Consider the following 21,063-nt stretch of genomic DNA (forward strand, 5'->3'; position numbering starts at 1 on the left):
TTTAAAAATGTTTTGTTAAAGTGTCATATAAATTAGCTAAGGCGTATTGAACAAAACAAGTTCCTGTGTTGATAGAGGAGAATTTACATTTTTAATTTTTATTTAATGAAATTACAGCATTAACGGTGACTACAATCTTATAGACTAATGAACCGATATGATAGTGATCTGATAGCTTGTGAATCAGATAGAAGCGGGATTTAAATATATCACACTAAATTCACATAAGTGATGGAAATAACACTAAATAGCGCCCACAACGTTTTGTGGAAGTATTATTTATTATTTTTTTATTCCATTCGTAAAAATATACTCAACATTTCAGTTAAAAACGCAAATTTGCAATGTTAATAAAATGCTTCATTTTCTTCGAAGTCATAGACAGCCAAAAGGTATTAGAAATAAAATAAATGTTTTCATATTTCTGTCAAAATTAGAAACAATTTGCAATTCATTGTTCTATAAAATCAAGTTATATATGTAGTATACAAATAATTCTTATGAACTGTAATATGTTTATTCCGCTAGAAAACATAAATTAATGCACCTTTTCCCAGATCTATGAATGACTGCTCCTCTCAAAGCTTCCAGGTTATATCCTGGATCATATTTGCAAACATACCAATGGTAGAAAATTTGTTACAGATAAACTTTCCGACAAACCTTGGGCGTGTTTTTTCTTTAATTTCATTGACCAGCAACGGTTCCACTGAGTGTGAGGAAGCTAATCCTAGCTAATTGATTCTCCGATAAACTGTAGATGATAAGTTGAATCCATCAGTGCAAATATTGATTAGATAAAGACGTTCTTTTATCTGAACTGCAAAAGCGTTGTACAATGTCTTGACCCATTTCTAATGTAGCCTGCTATTACGACCACTTTGGCTTCAAAAGTGGTTGATGCTGGTTATATTCGTAGCGATAACAGAACGCGTTTTGACGAATACAACAAAGAGCTGCTACTAACGTACCCACATAACTATTGGTTTCAAGTCTAAAGGAAAATTGTTTACACGATAAGTCTCTCATTAGCGTAAAATTACAATTCCGAAGTTAATTAACCTACTTGTGCGGATACTCAAATAATAATGTTTTTGGGCACGAAATATGTGATATAATAAGGAACATCTGTTAAAAATTTCGGAATCATCGGTAAATTGTTTTCTGAGATATCGTAGTCATTGCGAAGAAACTAAAAAAAATCGATTCCGAAATAATCGCATTCAATGGCTAGTACAGCGAGGAGCGGTGCCACGTATCGAACGTTACGATTCGAGTGATCAATAGGAAACGGTCTAGAAATAGCTATAATGCAAGTTGTTGTCTACAGATTTTCATGAAATCTTCAATGCACAGAGGACCAAAAAGAAAAATTCACAAGACAAAACCTCAGGCGCTTTGAGGCAATTTTTGAAAAAAATAGCTTGGATTTATCTGTGTCTTCTTTTGGTAAATTGTTTGAATTTTAACTGCACAGGTGGCGCTGCGATGCTAGCTTTCTTATTTCTGAGTTCAGAGGTTTGGAGTCTTTGACAAAGTTTTAGACCGTTTTAAACCGTGAAAAATTGTCAAAAATATTTAAGCGCTATATTTATAACAAAGTAATGACGATTTTTAAAATATTTCACTGAAATTTGCGTTTTTGTTCCATTTTCTTCATATTCGTTTAATTTGTCACTAACAATACGCTTCTTAAAAACTGATGATAAAAATTTGATTTTTAATAATCAGATTTCTCAAAAAGTTTTTGGCAAATAGTTATTAACGTTCCTTAGTGTAGTGTGATATGTTGAATTTAAATTTTGATTACCAACGACCCGGAAAACGCATCTATAGCTCCCTAAACTAGCAGTCACTGATGCTCAAAGACAGTTTCGCCGGAGTGTCCGACTGTAGGACACTTTAGTGCACTAGCGAGGTGGTACTGCAAAAGAGTAAGAGGCGTTCATCAACGTTTTATATTTCAGAGAATAAGTTGGCATACTTTAGGAAGTTCAGTGTGGCCTCTTTGTATACCGAATCGCTTGATAAAATGCAGTTTTCGTAGCTCTTTTAACATATCTCAACAGGTTTTGAACGGATTACGGAAATCCTAGTTTACCACGAAGCTCATCGGTTATTATCGAGCCAGAATGACAGAGTGCAGAAGTCATAAAAACGAACTTCAAGTATTTTTCAAATAACGCAAATTACTAATTTGGAAGACAAACAACTATCATCTTCAATTATTATTATTATATTGCCTTGATCCAGCAAAAGTCGTTTAGCGAGGCTTCCAACATTTGTGTTTACTCATAAAACAAGAACTCACCTACGGTTGGCAAGTGTTCTACAAGTTCTTGCAATTGTATAAACTCTTATTAAACCAGATTAACTTTTAAATCAGATTAACTTTTAAATCGGCCTAAAATACTTGATAAGACTGGAAGACTGGAATACTGGAAGACTGAAAGACTGGAAGACCTGAAGACCCCATTTTTCACATTTCTATCGTGAGCCCTCTAATTTTCTAAGTTTATCCTATTTTTAAAATGTTTCTTGTAGTTAAGCTAAACAGAAAAATTTACTGATTTCAAATGTATTACTTCATGTTTTATTAGGTAGTTCTTGAGCGTCAAAAACCGGTAAAACCGTCCAAATATCCTATACCGAAATACCGGTTTTATAAGAATGAAAAACCGATATTTTCGGTAATTTGTTAGGAAGGACTATTTAACAAAAAAGTTTTATTGTTGCACAGCTTTGAAACGCTGTAAAAAACTTTTCACTTGCTAGTGTTTTCAAATTAGGTGCCATGCACAGTAAGTTTGCCTGTTTTAGGACTTTTTAATAATGATAAAAGCAGGGGAATAGTGCTTATGTAAGCAGCGATAACAACCCGAAAAAATCCCACATGTCAAATAAAACTTATCAAAATATGGAGGAACAAGAAAATCTGCAAGACAAAATCAATCAACTCCATATTCCCATACTCCGACGCGGTACCCGGGTACCTTTTTAGTTTTCAATTAATAAAATTCCCATGTTTTATCCATAGCTGGAAATCGAAACTTTGCGACATCTTAGAACTTCACTAAGTCAAGCTTTTGGGTTAATAATATTGTTGATATAGTAAGGGAGGGAGTTAGGAGGGGCTCCTGAATTTTTTTACTACGTAACAGGCCGACGTGGGTACCCGGGTACCCACAAAACTGAAATACCAATAACTAAGGTAATTTCCAACCGATTTTGATGCTTTTGGGTGTTTTGGATTCAGGAACTCAACCGCTTTTGGACGTGGTAAAAATGAATCGGGTTACTTCATTCGGTTTCCGGGAATCCGGATTTCCGGAAGCAGGTTCCAGTATTGGGATACTATTTGTGAACTTCAATGGAATACTGGCAATATGGGTATCAAAATTCTTGGAATTGTATCAGTAGGCTGTATCTCGTGGTTTTGGAACCATTTGGTGATTTGACCCCGGAACGGACATTCCGGAGCAGGTTCCCGTGGGGCCGTGAGTGGCCGTTCCATTCCAATTCCATTTTTTAAATTGCCGTAGGGTCCCGTAACAATAAATAACAGACAATTTGAAGAGTTTTGATACTAATATTGCTAGGACATTATTAAAATTTACGAATCATACCCTAGTTCTGGAACATTACCCCGGAAAAACCGGATTACCAAGAACCAGATCCATTTATCCGGTTCAACTTTACAGAATCAAAAAGTGGACGAGTTTCTGAATCCAAAACATCTAAAAGTGTCCAAATCGGTTAAAGGAAGCCATAGTTATGAGCATTTCAAATTGTGGGTTACCCGGGTACCCACGTTGGCCTGTTAAAGGTGTTTTTTTGTTGGGCACATAACTGTTATTCACACTACTGGCAAATCTATAACGCATAGACCTATCATAGAACTCTGGCCTATAGCGTTTTCGTTTCCGATAGGCTGAAACCCGTTCCAATTTATGGCAAACATCACCTTCACGTCCGAGCATTTGGGTAACCAGAAATCAATAACTTCAGGTCTGCTTTTCTATGTATTTGTTTTTAAAATCTCGGAACGCTTACTGCATCTAGCTAACCAATGTGCTTTTTGGACTAATAAGCGACGACACTAACCAGTTGAATCACATCCCATTTTTTATTTTGATTATAGAGGTTTTAATCTTAGGCTCATATGGCTCTCTTTTTGAGTTAGAAAAATTTCTAACCCTTTTTGCGGGCTTGAGAATCGAACCCAGGTGAGCTGCGCATAAGGCAATCGATTTACCAACTACGCTATTCACGCCCCTTAATGTGGACTGAAAAAAAGATCATAATACCATAAGAGTAATCAAATCAACATTCATAAAGCTTATTCGATATTGGAGTACTGTAAGTACCAATCATGTTCTCTGTTAAATTATCAAATGCCCAATTGGCTTTGTACGTTGAGCGATTATTTTGTTAACACAGTTTGTATTTTTTTAAATACCGGTTTTTTCATTTTCAATACCGAAAATACCGGTTTTTTAAAATCCTCCGGTTTTCCCAACCCTAGACACAACAGTATTGTACTTATTGAATTCTCGTTACATTTTAACAATAAACGCAACGAAAATTAACAGCACAAACAAACTTTTGTTTCACCGAACGTTCGTCAAATAAACAAATTACTGAACTTGTTACTGAGCGTTCAGCAATGCAAAAGTCCTTGAAAAATGCAGGGTTCGGTAAGAAACTATTCTTATCACCTACACCTATATAGTAGGTTGGTAATTAATGGGTTAAAAACGGAAGAATACTTAGCAGTGGCGTAGTAAGGGGGGTAGGGGGTTAAACCCCCCTCCCTCCCAAAGAAAAATTAATCGGATTGTAAAAAAAAATGATTGATGCTGACTAATTTAGTTAAATATTATACAAAATAGTTTTGGAGGAATATTGCCTGATCCCTACATTGAGAACCTATTGTTTTAAGTATCATGACGACTTTTGGAAAATTGTGGAAGGGAATCTTGTAACTTATCTCTTAGCCGAGATGCCGTAATTATCAATATAAAATAGATATCATAATATTGCAAATTTGCATAACGAAGGGCTGAATGGATCAGCCATGCATTAAACAACGTTTTGTGCAGGTTGAGTATACCAGATGCAAGTGGTGCCAAATTCACCACATTCAGTAAAATTCAAAAATTCTTTTCAGATTACATAGTTGGTAAAATTGGTTTAATGAGGTATACTTGTCAATTAAATTCTGTTTTAAAAATTCTTCTTGATTTCAAACCAAAATGGGAGGCTTATTACTACCGCAATTAGAAGTATTAGTTACACCAAAAACTTACTGGTAACCTTAGAATTTCGGTGAATGTCTCAATATTTCAAGTTATTAATAGTGGTATTAATTGAGTGCTGAATTGAAGAGAGTACAAAAATTTTGTGCACTGTGTACTAGAGCTCGCTGTCAAGAATGGTGAAAAAAAGTAAAATAAATGCTGGATAACTTTTTTACGGTCACGATCACTTTTATTCGAAACTGCCAAATTTCGATGTTAAGTATCATTGAAGAATTTTACAGCGTAAAACAGCTCATCTTCTGATATAATAATTTTATTGGTTAATCCTTTTAGAAGTAATTATGGAGAATTTAATCTTTAAGAAAATTTAGCTCAAGACTTAATGGCTTCACCAAAGTTTTCGAAAATGCTTTTCTAAACAACTTTGTTGAAGACATGAATACTTTATATATTCAGAGTATCAAAATATAGTAGACTATATATAAAAGAAAAGCTTTTAATTAAGTTATTCTGATATAACAGCATTTGATAAATTTCTTCTGCAGTTTACAAACAATAAAATTCACATTGCATTTTAAGTATGAATCTCTGAAGTTTACAAAAAAGTTATATTGAAAAGAGCTTTAATTAAAAAAAAGAGGTTTTAATTCTTTTTTCCTAAATATTGTTTTATATCTCGATATGCTGCATTCATGTAGCCTTCATATTTTTGACAAAATTGTTTAAAATGATATTATCAACAACTTTGCTGAAGGCACCATGTCACTTACCATGTTTGAAGCGGTAATTTTCCATAATTATTTCTATGAAATTAATCACTAGAATTTGTGTATCAAAAGATGCGCTGTTTTATGTTGAAAAACATCTTCGAAGTTGTTAAACTTTCAATTCAAAGTTGATGATTTCGAAATTATGTGATCTTGACTGTTGAGAAAGATTTCGAAAATTTGTCCCACTTTAGAAGTTTACTTTCTTTGACTTCTTTGACAATATGTACAAGAAAATAATCTATGGTTTTAATAATGTTCCATATTGGTTTTTCTTGTTTGTAGACTAGAATGGCATCTTTGAGAATACTTATGCTTCTGAAACACCAATAACTGATGAAACTCTTATTAAATTTCAGCATTTTCAAAAAAATCAACAATTTTCTTACGGCATTTCGAGAAAACCAAGTTTAACATTTCAAGTTACCACTGCTCTTCGTAAGCGAAGTGCGCTTGGAAGCGCTGTAACTTTCCATCTATTTCTCGGATCTTTACAAAAAAATTGGGAAAATATTCTCAAAAAGTTGTACTTTCAGGTAAATTGAAAAATTAATATGAGAAAATATGAAAACTTTCGTGCGATAAATAAAAAATAAATCGTGCGACTAACGAATAAATTTACAAGTAGTACACAATATTCCATTTAATGTACGAAAAATTTCGCCCTTTTCTAAAATATTCGTACTATATACAGAAACATTTAGTAGAATTACAACATTTCGTTTCATACATGTAAAAGGAAAAAAATCGTTGTATCATCGACGGCAACTTTTGCGCAATGTTCACCAAATATGTAATATATGTCGCTATTTTTTAGTTCGTGAAATGAACGAAACCATCTATTTACACTGCACTAAAATACTTTGTCGTAGAAACGAATAGCTGTATTGTATGATCATTTTCGTTCTATTCACGATTTTTCAGGAAAAAGTTTTTCCTCAGACGCAAATAGAATTTAAATTTTATTGTTAAGCAAAAGTCGTTGTTCTTTTAGAAGTTTTCACAAAAAATAACTAATGTGATGGGTGGTTCTAATAAACAATATTAAATGAAATGCATACTTCGAATTACACTAGATTACAGCATTTCTAAACTAAATAAGCTGGTGGTCATTATCAATGTAAAATCGTGTGCTGAAGCCGAAAATGAGGTCCAAAAAATTCACAGTAGAACAGTTTTCGAGTTGCAGAAAAAAATGAATTTCACCTATAAAATTAAAAATGCCTTCAGTAAAATCCAAATATCTCCGGTTGTAGTGCATCGATGTGAAATATTGTTATGTTGAATTAAAGGTAATTGAATGCACTTTCGATTGTTTGAACATTTTGTTTTAGTGCGACTACTCGTTTTGGCGTTATTTACGAATCTATTGAACTTTCTCTTGATTTTTCTTCATTTTTTTAAGAAAAATGAGCATTTGGTCGATATTTTGGGCAAGATAATGCAATCCTAAAAATATATATTTTTATGGAAAATTAAAGCCTACTAATAACCCATGAAAATAAGCACTTATTAGTTTAAATCGGATGGAAATTGTGAAAGATATTCAATTTTTGTAAAATGTAGATTTTTGAGTTTCTCTGGGTCAACTTATTGAACCGTCTCGATTCCAATTTTTCTAGGCTTTGTTTCAAAATATTTAACTGTTAAACAAGTAAATGGAAGAATTTTGAGAATATTTAATGTGGGGTAATATTCGAACTCGTTTATCCAAATGATTCAAGACTTCTTAAAACAATAAGTTTAGGCTCAATAGAGTAATGTCATCAACAATTTGGAATTAAGAAATACGCATAATGTTCAATTGTGTCATATTTATGTTCAAGAAACGTTGAAAACTGCACGCTCCATAATACCTGGATACACACATCGTAAGCTTATGACGGTGCAAAATGTTAAATTCGGACACTAGCTTCACGAATGATGACTTATCCACCTATTTTGTCACGTTTTATTCTACGAACAATTTATTTTACGTTATTAAAACGTCTTAAAGCTTATAATTTGAATTTATATGGGATTCACATTGGCTTCTACGATGTACCGATTTTACTGTATTTCAATATACTACAATGTATTGCGTAAAACATCTATAAGGACATAACGAAATCGAAACAACCAATGTTGCAATATGCTATTCCTTCCAAATGGTCAAATTAGGTTAATCTTGTGACTTGTGATTTTTAGGTTTCGCATTCTTCTCACCAGTGGCTAACATACCGAGTGGGTCGTTAGGTAGAAACCAAATTTAAAAAAACGTACAGTTTAAATGACTGGTTGAAAATGAGTCGTTTTAGCTGTACACATATGTTGTGTGATGTTTTTTTGAATGTCCCAGTCTGTCTGTTAGTTACTGATGAGAATAATTCGAAGCACGAGAAATCAACTTTATTGACGTTGGAATGTTCCCCTTTATACACAAATTTGGGTTCGACCGAATGCGCTCCGTTGGGAGAAACAGTGTGTGTGTAAGATAATTAATTTAAAATTGTTCACTGTGACACCCTGTTTGTGGGGGGATGATCACGTACAAACTTTAGATTGACCATCTCAATATCTACAAAAATGGGAAATTTCAATTGTGTTTGTAGTAGAATATTTCCAATATGTTCCTTTGAATGGTAGCAAGATCACGGAAAATATAAATTTATTTTAATGGATAGTTGAAGGATTCTTTAAAAAGGAACTAATGCTAAAGTTTCGAATAACTCTCTATAAATCGATAATTATGTTAAAGTGTCCGTCTTCCATCTCTCTAAACGTATGTACAGGATCATTACTTGCATCTTCAACATAAAAGTAAAGATAACTTTTTAGATACGAAACACAACTATGATTTCATTTTGATAGAAGTGCTGAAAATAACTTGAAAAATACCAGGAACACGGTGTCCGTTTCGAAATTTTCCCAACATCTACAGTCCTTGAAAATTCGATACAAATAAAAAAGCAACATTTTTCATGTTAGCTTGACCATGGCTCCCTGATCTGGTAGCCACTTAAAAGTGCTAATTCATTCAAGCTAGTATGATCCTCTCGAATATCAGATCGCGTGGCAACAGCATACGATGACCGGCAAAACAAGAACACGGATAGAATATTCCTTCCCATAATGGCACTACGACATCGAAGTTGAACAATAACACTGTAGAATCATGTATGAGTAACACGTGATTCTCGCCCCAAAGACCCTGACCGTGTGCTATCTATGCGCAATACAACTGCACTTTTTTACCATTCCTTGCTGTTTATGCTTTCTGTTTACATTTTGTGTGGCGATTTTCGTTTGCTCTTACCTTTAACTACATTTTCGTTACGCATGTTGGTTGAAGATTTGTTTCTGCACCAACACGTTTTATCTTTCTTCCGCTACACTTTCACGTGTGCTTTCTTTTACTCGCACTCTTATACTCCTCGATCACAACTACATTTAGAGTAGCGGAAATTTTTCACATTGAAGGACCACCCCAAGTCGAAATAGGAGGTCAACTCTTATGCGGCAGATAGTAACTGGCAATTCCCTATCGGCTGTTGACGGTTGAAAAGAGATCCTCAGCTCGCTAGATTATTTTTAAATGCCCACTTCACCTTCACAGAACTCAATCACGAGATTTCGACGGTTCAATGATTTATAGCCGCCGCCGCCTGTGCCGCTTAACGTGAACGCAAAACGTGCTCAAAACCCACAGATTAGAACATACTTTGCACAAGCCGCAACCCTTAAGCCGTATTTGGCCAAAAAATGGAAAACTTGTTACAATTAAAACCGGTATCAGCTGGATATTTACAACGAATGGTCTAGTTGCAGAAACAGCAGAAAATAACTCGACCGATCACGCTTCGGGTGGCGCAAAACTAATCACGAGAAATGTAAAAAACGTGCGTTCACCATCAATCACCCGAAGTAACAATACAAAATATAGTGTGAATGGCACAAGTCGCGAGAGTCCACCGCCGAAAAGAGAGCGACAATGTTGCTATACAGAGAGACAGAGAGGAAGAGAACCGGTTAAAAAGTGCATTAGTTGGATGCACATGTGCACTTGAGTAAAATGCGTTTGCGTGAGCTCTCATGCGGCGACAAGTTTCCTCCGGCCAAAGCACGACAAATAGACTAAACCGTAGAAATATCAGTGGAACACAAAACGAAGTAAAAAAAAAACAGGGTGAACCGCAGAGGAATGAAAAAGTCAGCGAAAAGAGGACACTGAAAACTTGCGCGCGATCGCAGTGAACCATGCTGACTGCAGGGAGTTGATTACTTTTCAATGCTCTCTGGTGACGGCGACTCGCGTGGAACAAATGGTTAAGCTACAATACAAAAATACGTTGCATCGATATCGGAGATCTACACTAAGTAGAAATGTATCACATCCGCTATAAAGGAGAAAGACGATGCAAAAAGTTCAGATTAGGCGTGTTTCGAAATTCAACATTGCTCAACAATTGGTCATCGATGACCAAATTGTTGAGTTAAACATGGCCGCCACGATTTTTTTCGGTGAGCAAAAGAGAAAGTTTTGCTCTGTTGTGATACAAAACTTCGGATGCAACATTGCACGTTGGAGAGCTGCTACACCCATTCCCCTCTCGCTGCTGAGCAGCAAAGAGCAACTAAAATAAGCTGGTACCAGTGATGCCACATTCTATATTATTTACCGGGAATAAAAAAAATCTCACTACTTTTTCAGAAAATTTGTACGGAAATTTACAGCAATAAGTTAATGCAAACGTTTTGCTAGTTGAATAATATTTGGTTAATTTGGGTGTTTTATACATCAACCTTTCCAATCTCGCTTTATTTTTCCGTCAATAATAAATAAAAAAACACTGAGTTCTTAGTGCAAAAATCATTTGTTCTATTGTTAAGGTTTCAATAATAAGTTCATTCGCCAGTAAATCATTTGTTTGGAGTAGTCAAATTACAAAATATATTTGTATTACACACCAAAGAAAAACAGTTTCCGTAAATTTATATATCCTATATACACTTTCTCAATATTACTAGGTATTAGAAATGTCAAATAAAACTATTGTTTTACCATTTTATCTCCAAAAATATGTACCATGCTGTAGTTTCCTTGGACATCATTTTAATCTGTACCTATACAATTCAAATAATCTGCAGCTTTATAGAAACATCTGTACTTTTGGTTGCACTGCGCGGTACGCATACAGATCTGTCAATCGCGCTTCTCATTCGTTCTTGAAATGATGGTGGGGGCATGCAGTCGGCTGAAATAAATTCCCATTCTCACAACATGTGGTCGGCACCCAGCATGCTATCTCTTTCGCTTCTTTTACCTGTTGTATAAGCTTCTTTCAAGAATGCGTGTACCACCGTCAACGAAGTTTTGGCGTCAGTGTGCTCTTGGACTCGCATCTGGTAGGATGGTTGTTAATTGATGCGCGCAGTTGCATGATAAATAGGGCATTCAAGTTTTCATTGCGCTCAAATACAGTTTTTCACTATTCTCGGGTTATTTTTTGCTATTATCAGTTTCTCGGTTATGGTTTGGCCGATTATCACAAATGCCTCAAATTAAAGGTATGTTTTCCTGCTACAAAATTTCGTACGGATCCGTTGTATGGTTCCGGAAATATAAACTGTTAATCGTCCGGTCACATGAAATTCCCATAGAAGAAGGAACTAAAAAATTCTAAGAAATCGAATTTGAATTTGGGATGACAAATAACTTTAAAATGCATGAAACATCGAGATTTTAACCAAACCATTTTTGGTGTTTAGATCATATGGGCATCCTTCCTATACATTATACGAACATTATCCTGTTTCTCCTACCAGCTGATCAAGACGACCAAACTCAAACCGCTGATTACTGGTTCAAGTTATCGATTTGATCGGTCTTTTCTTTTACAAAATTTTAGAACTCGAATATTGATTTCTTGTATATAGTTGTCATGTCATGTATAATGAAAATGTATTACACTCAGGTTTTTTTTACGCGGGGGATACGTACCGCGTTAATTGGAAAATCCGCGTAAAAAGCCGCGTTAATTCGAAAATCCTCGTAAAAACCGCGTTAATTCGAAAGTTCGCCTAAAAAAACTCTCAACACAAGACTATTTTTAAAAGTTTGTTTTTTTTTGCACGGATTTCGCAATTAATACGGTTTTTGCAAAAATAAGTCCTTTTGAATGCAAAAGACTTAGGCTTTTTTCCTACAAAAATGCTGAGTTCTTTTAAATCCAAAGAACTTAGAAGAATTTTGGCAGTTTTTTTGCGCGGATTTCGCAATTATCTCGATTTTTGCAAAAAAAAATATGCCTAGTCCTTTTGAATGCAACAGACTTAGAAGATTTTCGGAAAGATGGAAGAGACGAGTCTGGACTCCTTATATCCCGCCCTCAACAATATGGGTATTTTCTGAATGGTCTTGACGAGTAGGTGCCAGAAATTGATTTTTGGTGTCATTTTGAAATCCAAGATGGCGACTTCCGGTTTAGCGAAATTCTCTACAACCCATGCAATATGGGTATTGTCGGAATAGTCTTGACGAGTAGGTGCCAGAAATGTATGTTGGACGGCATTTTGAAATCCAAAAGGACGACTTCCGGTTTGGCGAAATTCGTTATAACCCAATAAATATGTGTATTTTCGGAATGGTCTTGAAGAGTAGGTGCCAGAAATTGATATTTGACGCTATTATGAAATCCAAGATGGCAACTTCCGGTTTAGCGAAATTCGCTGTAACCCAATCAATATAGGTATTTTCGGAAAGGTGTTAACGAGCAGGTGCCAGGAATAAATAAATAAATAAATCAGCATCTTCAGCCCAAGGTTGTCCATGAAAAATTGATTTTGGAAGCCATTTTGAAATCCAAGATGGTGATTTCCGGCTTAGCGAGATTCTCTACAACTTAACCAATATGAATATTTTCGGAATGGTTTTTGACGAGCAGGAGACAAATGTCGATGTTTGACGTCATTTTGAAATTCTAGATGGCGACTTCCGGTTAACCGAAATTCCTGAATGGAAAATCTGGGCGATCATCCAAAACATCCTCGAATATAAGATCTAATCATAAACCAGCGAAATGTAAAATATTTTTATGTGTGCATCCTGAAGAGTGCGGTGAGAATGGAAATGAGAGAAGAAAGAGATGTATGTAATATGAGTTGGGGGTTTTAATTGATTCAAATTAAAAACATTGCTAAAATTCAAGTAAATTCAACTGCTTAATTAAAGCTATTTGTACATCCCATACTGATTGGGTTATAGCGAATTTCGCTAAACCGGAAGTCGCTATCTTAGATTTAAAAATGGCGTCAAAATCAATTTCTGGTACCTACTTCAAGACCATTCCGAAAATATCCATATTGTTGAGGTGCGGGCCATAAGGAATCTTCCAGACCCACGTCTTCCAGCTTTCTGAAAATCTTCTAAGTCTTTTGCATTCAAAAGGACTTAGAATATGTTTTTGAAAAAAAACCGTGTTAATTTCGAAATCCACGCAAAAAATAAACTGCCAAAATTCTTCTAAGTTCTTTGCATTTCAAAGGACTTAGAATTTTTTTTTCAGAAAAACATCTAAGTCTTTTGCATTAAAAAAGGAAATTTATTCATTTCAACTACCATCAAAGGCATTTTGAACATCAGTCTTCATTAGATGCACAATATATGTGAAAAACTGGTGCGAGTATTACGTACTACTATTGCACTGGCGGATCGCATTCATTGCAATTGAGTGAGTTTCAGGCAACCTATATTTTAACTAAAGATTAGGACAAATCAGACTTAAGTCCACGCTGGCACGTAGCCAGAGGGAAGGAGGGGGAGTCTAAAGGGTAACTCCGCTCCCCCACCACATTTTCGGGAATAATGATAAATGATCATAAATAAAAAAATAATAATTCCAAACAAGCGTGTTTTCAAATTGATGTGAAAATGATATAGAATAAATTTAATAGTAGATTGAGCATTGGCAAAATCAAATTCTTACATTGGCGATCCTGCCGGTTATTGTAAAAAGAATCCAGTTAGAATCCCCCACGCGGTTAAATCAAGTAAGGAAAGAGTGAAAGCATGTAAACTGAAAGGCTTCCCAAAAACAATATGGCGACTCGAAAGAAAAAAGAATTGTGAAAGCGTGTAAACCACGTACCTTTTCATACTAGCAAAATTGCTGCTTGGTGTCGCCTGTCATGAAAAATGGCTGCTTTGTAGCCTGCAAAGAAAAAACTCAGCAGCCGCATGCATATATTATATTTCGCAAAAATCGCCTTAAGGGCCATCCATATATCACGTGGACAATTTAGGAAAGGGTAGAGGCCACGAGAAAGTCCATGCTTGTCCATTGGGATGGGGGTGGGGGTATGGGTAATGTCCACGTCGTCATATTTTTGTCTTTTATATAAAAATGAAACAAATTTGTATTGTCATTGGTGTGAGCGGTTATATTCAAATTTTTTCAAGATTTTTAAATAGTCCAAGTGCTTATAACAGCAAAGTATATGCGTGTGCATCACGTGTGAAAATTGAAAACATCTATGAAGACTATTATCGAAAAAATCATAAGAACTCGCACGAAAAAGAATCAGAATTTTTTATCTAGGGTAACTGCTCCCTAATTCATCTTAGCACCTCTATTCATCTCACCCATTTGAACACATTAGTTAGAGCAGTATCTGCTATCTCTATTCAACGCATTAGCTCAAATGGTAGGATGAACAAGGGTACGTTGTGCTCGACTTTTGGCTTCGCTCAAACGCGAGTATTTTACATTTCCCAGGAAATTTTTTTAAACTGTACTGCTTCTTAGGAACGAAGCAAAGATGATGATACCTATTTAAGCGCAATCCACTAACCCTAAGTCGAGTTATCAACGAAATAGTGTGATATCCTGACTAATGAGATGAATAAGGGCTCGTCTACCCTAAATCACTTGATGCAATCATCTGTAACATGGTCTAATCACATTAATTTTGGATTTCATAGCTAGAGGTTGAAATTACGAACCAATTCAAGAATTCAAAGGTTATTTGTGATGAATCTTTGAAATGTAAATATAAAATATCATAAATCGTTGAGATTTGAACGATTTTCATAAGGTTTAAGGGTTCAGAAAAGAGGGGTTTTTTGTCCACGTGGTAAATAAACGGCCCCTTACAGTACGCCACATCGCAATTGAATAAAAAAGCTCGCGCATAAATATCAGCAAAAATACCTTGCCGCAATGAAAACTAGGCATGACGGTTCGGGACAACCACATTATATTCAAATCACAAAACAAATAGTTTTCCTTTTGTTCTAACATAATAACATCGCATAATTGCATATAATCAATCGTAAGACTAAAACAAAATGGCCGCCAGCATAAAATATTACCGCTACAAAGCTTGGCATGGCAGATCGGGACGATCGCATTGTATTCAGCTAAATGCCTTGAGCAACACGATTTTTTGAGCCATTAATGCATTGCTCGTATACGCACACCAGCGTTAGCAACGACGAGCCAAAGGGCTCATTGATTGCAGCAACCTCGACCGGCCATCTTTTTACTTACGATCGCCTCACAGGTAAGACGTGCTCCTGTTGCTCTCATTAAAGTGTAATACCGTGATGGGATATTTTCAAGCAATGCAATCAAATTCTCAAATTTTGGTCTACGTGGTTTATGAATGGCCCCTTGTCTCTCTGGTCGTGACAATTTGCTGTATACAGTGCTACCCAGCGGTGAAAACACGACCCATGGGCTTTTCCCATGTAAATTATCAAAAACGGTTCACCAGAAGTTGCCATCTTTGTTTTCAGAATTGCGTCCAAAATCGATCTCTGGTATCTACTCGTAAAGCCTGTTCCGAAAATACCCATATTGATTAGGTTAGAGAGAATTAAGCATTTGCCACAAAAATGGGGTAAAATAAATAAAAACAATTGTGGCGAACGTTTCAGTGGCATTCAATTTTTGAACCACAATAAAAATAAAATTCACTTCGTAAATATTCTATGGGCATACTTTTTCGATCGAAATGCTTCTTTCTATAACACTCAGCAAATGATCAAAAAACTTTTAAGCAGGTTTTCACTTGTTCAACAAATATTTTGGTTGTAGTACAGAACCTACGAATCAATTGTCGACAACCGACCAGTGACGGCAACCGACCAGTTTCCCCTACCTACTACGAAACTATATGAAGTGAAACAACGAGAAAAATGTTAGCCATTCGTTAGGTGTAACATTTTTGTAACAAATAATTCAAAATTATTTAAAGCCATATTTAAATGTTTTTGAAACCAAATTGTTTGTTAGAAATTCAGAGTTTGGTAAATAATGTCTTTGATGCGGTTGGCCAACACGAATCGGTGCCGAAGTGGACCATGTGTGGCTTCAATAATACTGTACAAAGATAATGTGGTCAATCGATAAAACTGATTCAAAACCTTTATAATAACTTTTAAAGCATGTAGAAAATCACAACTAAAATAAGATTGAAACTTCATGAATTCAGAGTTTTTTTTCGGAAGCAATTTTAGTAGATTTACTGATATTAATATATACTGGTGACTGGATTAAGGTCCATATAAGTTCTAGAATATGAAGTGACCAATTTTACACAAAGTCGAATTCAAATTCCAATTAGTTCCAATTAAAGTTAAAAAATTCCTTTGGACAAAAAGAACACCGCATTTAATGTAAAATTTGTGAATTTTACATTCATCAAGCAGTGACCGCTGGCTTATTCTTTGTTCTGGAACTCTGTGGACTCTCGAAAGTATTTTCAAAATAGCATTGCAACTATTGCGCTTTTTATCTGTTTTGCCTAAACAACTTCAAGGTACCGAAAAGGGGCAGTAAAGCAGTTTTTGCATGTCGCTAAATATTGTATTTAAACACTAAAGTGTGTTTTTAACTACGCAAGAGACCTCAATATATTTTACATTCTCGTGTTCGATGATTTTTTTAAGACGGATCAGAAAACGTAGAAAAACATCTATGGTCCCTTAAGTGATTGGTATACATCAGCAACATTGAACGTATTATTGTTTGAATTATTTCCCAACAGTAAATATACTGTTTGTTTAGGCTTAGGTGCTTTTCTGATCTAACAGGTAGGGTGATAATAGAAACAAGGAGAAAATCTGCTCGTTACCTTATATTTTCATAAAAATATACAGGCATTTTCCAACGTCAACGAAATAAGCAGATTGGAAGCTACACCATTAATTTTGTTCTACCGACTCTCACTTTTTCCGCAACTTTTTACCAAGTTTTATGCAGCCGAGCTAACCAAGATCTCAGTACAAGTGACGTTTGTTTTGCTGAAACTCGGAAAATGTATTACTGAAAATCAGTAAATTGAAGCCACGTTGCTGAACTATCAATTGAAAAAATTAACTGACCGTTCAGCTGTGCGGAAAACACCGAACTGAAGATGAGATATTCAAATTTTGAATCTTCAAAAGCGCGAACAATTTTGAAGAAACTACTTACCACCGAATCAAACTTAAATTATAAATGCTAATAACAGTTTTGGTTTCATCTCAATTAATGCCTGAAGCATTGAGACGAGTACATATAGACCTTTTTAGTAGACCCAACACGAAAAATACTCAAATAGCTATATAATTAGCTGTAGGAAGCTAAAAAATGCATTTAAAGAATAGTCCATAAAGGAAGAGTATTCTGATTGCAATTGAAAAGCGAGATAGTGAACTTGTTCTTTGTTTATTGTCTTATTTTCAGAGTGCGCAACTAGTGTTTAGGATAAGCAATTTATCAACTAAAATGTACATAAGATGCGCATAAGTTGCCAGGCCGAAAATAGGAAAAAACTATAGGCGCAAGTCCAATCAGTTACTAAACTGCTCACTCGACTGACACGCAGAAGTGAAACTTATTCACCAGCAATTCAATACTAGCGCATGCCAAATAACTGGTGTATTGGTATGTGTACTTTAAAAGTCTCTTTCCTCTCGATGCCGTTTGTTGACCAAATCATCGGCCCTCACCGTACGATGGATTGTTGAGCTGTCTGATGTGATGATCTCTCTCTCGCGCAACATAATCAAGCTTTGTTTATGTTGCACATTGGTGTCACAGCGCGTCGCTTTACTCTCCCGCAACAAAAAGTCATCAAAATACCGATGAGTTGCTGGTGGATTTAAGGACGCGCCTATTGTTACCGCAGCATGAATTCAACGATGCTCTCATGGCGACTGTTGGTAAGTGGTATTGGGTGATGCTACTTGATCGTTGCACTGGGACTGCGCAACATGAAATAATAATTGTTTCATTATTGAGCATGCAGCTAAATACGATAAGATTTCGCTGACATTTCTTCATTCAATTCCTGTTTGTTGTAGGTAAATGGTAGAGTGCATTTTATACGTTTCGTAGAAATAAATTTCCAGTATGCAGTTGATTCATTTTCTTGCTTTTGTGCTAACGATAATAATATATTCGCCCACATAGCCCAGATACTTCACACTCCCTTGTATTTACTTCAATGCAAATGAATAATTTAAAATAGCTACCGGTCTCATTCTGTCCTCCTGTTCAAAGCACAGCGGAAACACTACAAATAATGGGAATAATGGAAATTTCACAAACATTTCAGAACTCTCTGAAAAAAATAAAGTTTCATACAATTCGTCTTATTCATTGACTTCATTTGAATCTTTTTTTAAGTTTATTCTCTACACTCAGTTTTACAGTTTTTTCATTTTATGGATTTCATTCGATTTATTTCATTTTGAATGTTTGACCAATTTTGTATATGTGATAATTTCATTTGAATCATTTATTTCATTCAGTATTCTCAAATTATTTCTTTCATTTAATTCGTTTCATTCTGATCCGTGTATTAATTTCATGCATTTTATTCATATCTTCTTTTAACTTAGTTTCTTCACTGCTTTATTTCATGCATTTTTTCCTTTTTTTTCCAATTCATACATTTTATCCAGTTCATTACTGTTCAGTCATTTATTTCATCCAAATTGTTAGTTTAAATTAATATAATTTATTCTATTAATTTTTTAGAATGTAGTTTAATTTAATTAGTTAAACTAATTTGATTTACTTATTTTATTAACCTGATTATATCATTCAACTCCTTTTATGAACTTTGTAGCATTTTTCAATTTATTTTATTTTTTTAATTTCTTCTATTTTGTTGATTTACTATAATTAAGTCACTGAAGCTTATAAAAATGTGTATCAAAGAGAACCGGTTTTTATTTTTTTTCTAAATGTTGTTTTATTTCTCGATATGCTACATTCATGTAGCCTTTATGTGTTCAACAATATTGTTTAAAATAACATTATCAATAAATTTCCGGAGGCCACCAAGCCTCTTACTATTTTTGAAGAGTTCATTCTCCATAATTATTCATTAAAATTTTGCTATCAAAAGATGCGCTGTTTTATTGTAGAAAACTTTTTCAAAGTTGTTAAAATTTCAATGTCATTATTTCGAATGTCTGTGATCTTGACTCTTGAAAAAGTTTTCGTACATTTATTCCTCTTTAAAGGTCGCATACTTTGACTTCATTTACATATTGTACAAGAAAATAATCTATAGAGGTTTGAAAACTGTTCCATGTTGATTCTAACATGACATCTGTTAGACTACTTATGATTCTGAATTTTCTATAATTTATCAAACTCATATTAAATTTTAGCATTTTCAAAAAGCAACGATTTTCATCAACCGCACTCCCCCCCTTAAAACCAAATTTCTAGCCACGCCACTAGCTCGGGGAATTACACCGAACCTCATCTAAAGAATAACAAGGTTGCAGGTCTTAGTAGTTCAACATTAATTATTCAAAATAACCTAAGAGGTTTTTGTAAACAAACTTATTTCGCTCATTATTCCGCTGCAGAGTAAAACTGTTTGTTTACCATTCGTGTTATCCCTTTTTAAAAATTCATATGGGACGATCCATAAATGACGTAGCATTTTTTGAGTGATTTTTAACACCCCCCTCCCCCATCATAGCATTTCGTCACAAACTTCTAAATACCCCCTGCTAATTACGTAGCTTGACGGTAATTCTCCCCCCCCCCCTTGACCCTGTAAAATTAAAAATAAATAAAAATCGATGTCAGTTATTCCCCTTTAAAAAAGCTACGTAGCATGGCATGACACCCTACCCCCTGTCGTCACACATCATCACAAAATACAAAACTCCCCCCTCAAACCATATAATGCTACGTCATTTATGGATGATTCCTATGGAGTTTTCTTATATCAAATGCTAGTATCTATGACTGATTACTAGTGGTTTCAAATAATGGTCCACATAAAAATTTAGAGAGCAGAGAGCTGATTAATATGAAATCAGAGAGGAATATCTTTTAAATTTGTGCACGAATTGAAAAGCGCGCACGATACGGTTCACAAACTCATGAATAATAGTCTTGAAATTGTTTAAGTGAAAGTATTAAGATCATGCGGAAAATTACATGCTTCGCGAGCTATATCATGAGCTGTTTCACGAGCACGACGGTGAATCGTGATTACCATACTAGGAATCATGAACCGGTTAAAAAATCCGTCAATAATACCCTGAGTTCCGTGAAATTATTCACGTGCGCATATTAAGATATTAAGAATATATATATATATATATATATATATATATATATATATATATATATATATATATATATATATATATATATATATATATATATATATATATATATATATATATATATATATATATATATATATATATATATATATATATATATATATATATATATATATATATATATATATATATATATATATATATATATATATATATATATATATATATATATATATATATATATATATATATATATATATATATATATATATATATATATATATATATATATATATATATATATATATATATATATATATATATATATATATATATATATATATATATATATTGAAAGGGAAACGTAGTTTATGAATTTGTGAAACTATTTCGCCCGCACAAATTGTGAATCTTATTTAATATGCTTGGAATCATAACCAGTTCATCATCTACATTCCACTTTTACCAG

General features: G+C 34.3%; 2 protein-coding genes across 3 annotated transcripts in view; one reads left to right on the forward strand and one right to left on the reverse strand.

The window, feature by feature from the left end:
• LOC131690253 (anion exchange protein 3) overlaps nucleotides 1-9,898 on the reverse strand; it is a 198,635-nt gene extending 188,737 nt beyond the window's left edge. Inside the window, exon 1 of one of the 2 annotated variants that reach the window (XM_058975856.1) lies at nucleotides 9,324-9,898. The gene's annotated coding sequence lies outside the window, so the exon portion shown is untranslated. The remainder of the gene's footprint in view (nucleotides 1-9,323) is intronic. The other variant, XM_058975852.1, reaches the window with a different exon arrangement.
• Nucleotides 9,899-10,331: 433 nt separating this feature from the next.
• Nucleotides 10,332-21,063, forward strand: part of LOC131690262 (uncharacterized) — a 148,140-nt gene continuing 137,408 nt past the window's right edge. The window contains exons 1-2 of the mRNA XM_058975893.1: nucleotides 10,332-10,437; nucleotides 18,169-18,215. Coding sequence (XP_058831876.1) covers nucleotides 10,391-10,437; nucleotides 18,169-18,215 — 94 coding nt within the window. The 5' untranslated portion in view covers nucleotides 10,332-10,390. The remainder of the gene's footprint in view (nucleotides 10,438-18,168; nucleotides 18,216-21,063) is intronic.

This window comes from Topomyia yanbarensis, chromosome 3 (assembly GCF_030247195.1).
Source record: "Topomyia yanbarensis strain Yona2022 chromosome 3, ASM3024719v1, whole genome shotgun sequence".
Taxonomy (NCBI): domain Eukaryota; kingdom Metazoa; phylum Arthropoda; class Insecta; order Diptera; family Culicidae; genus Topomyia; species Topomyia yanbarensis.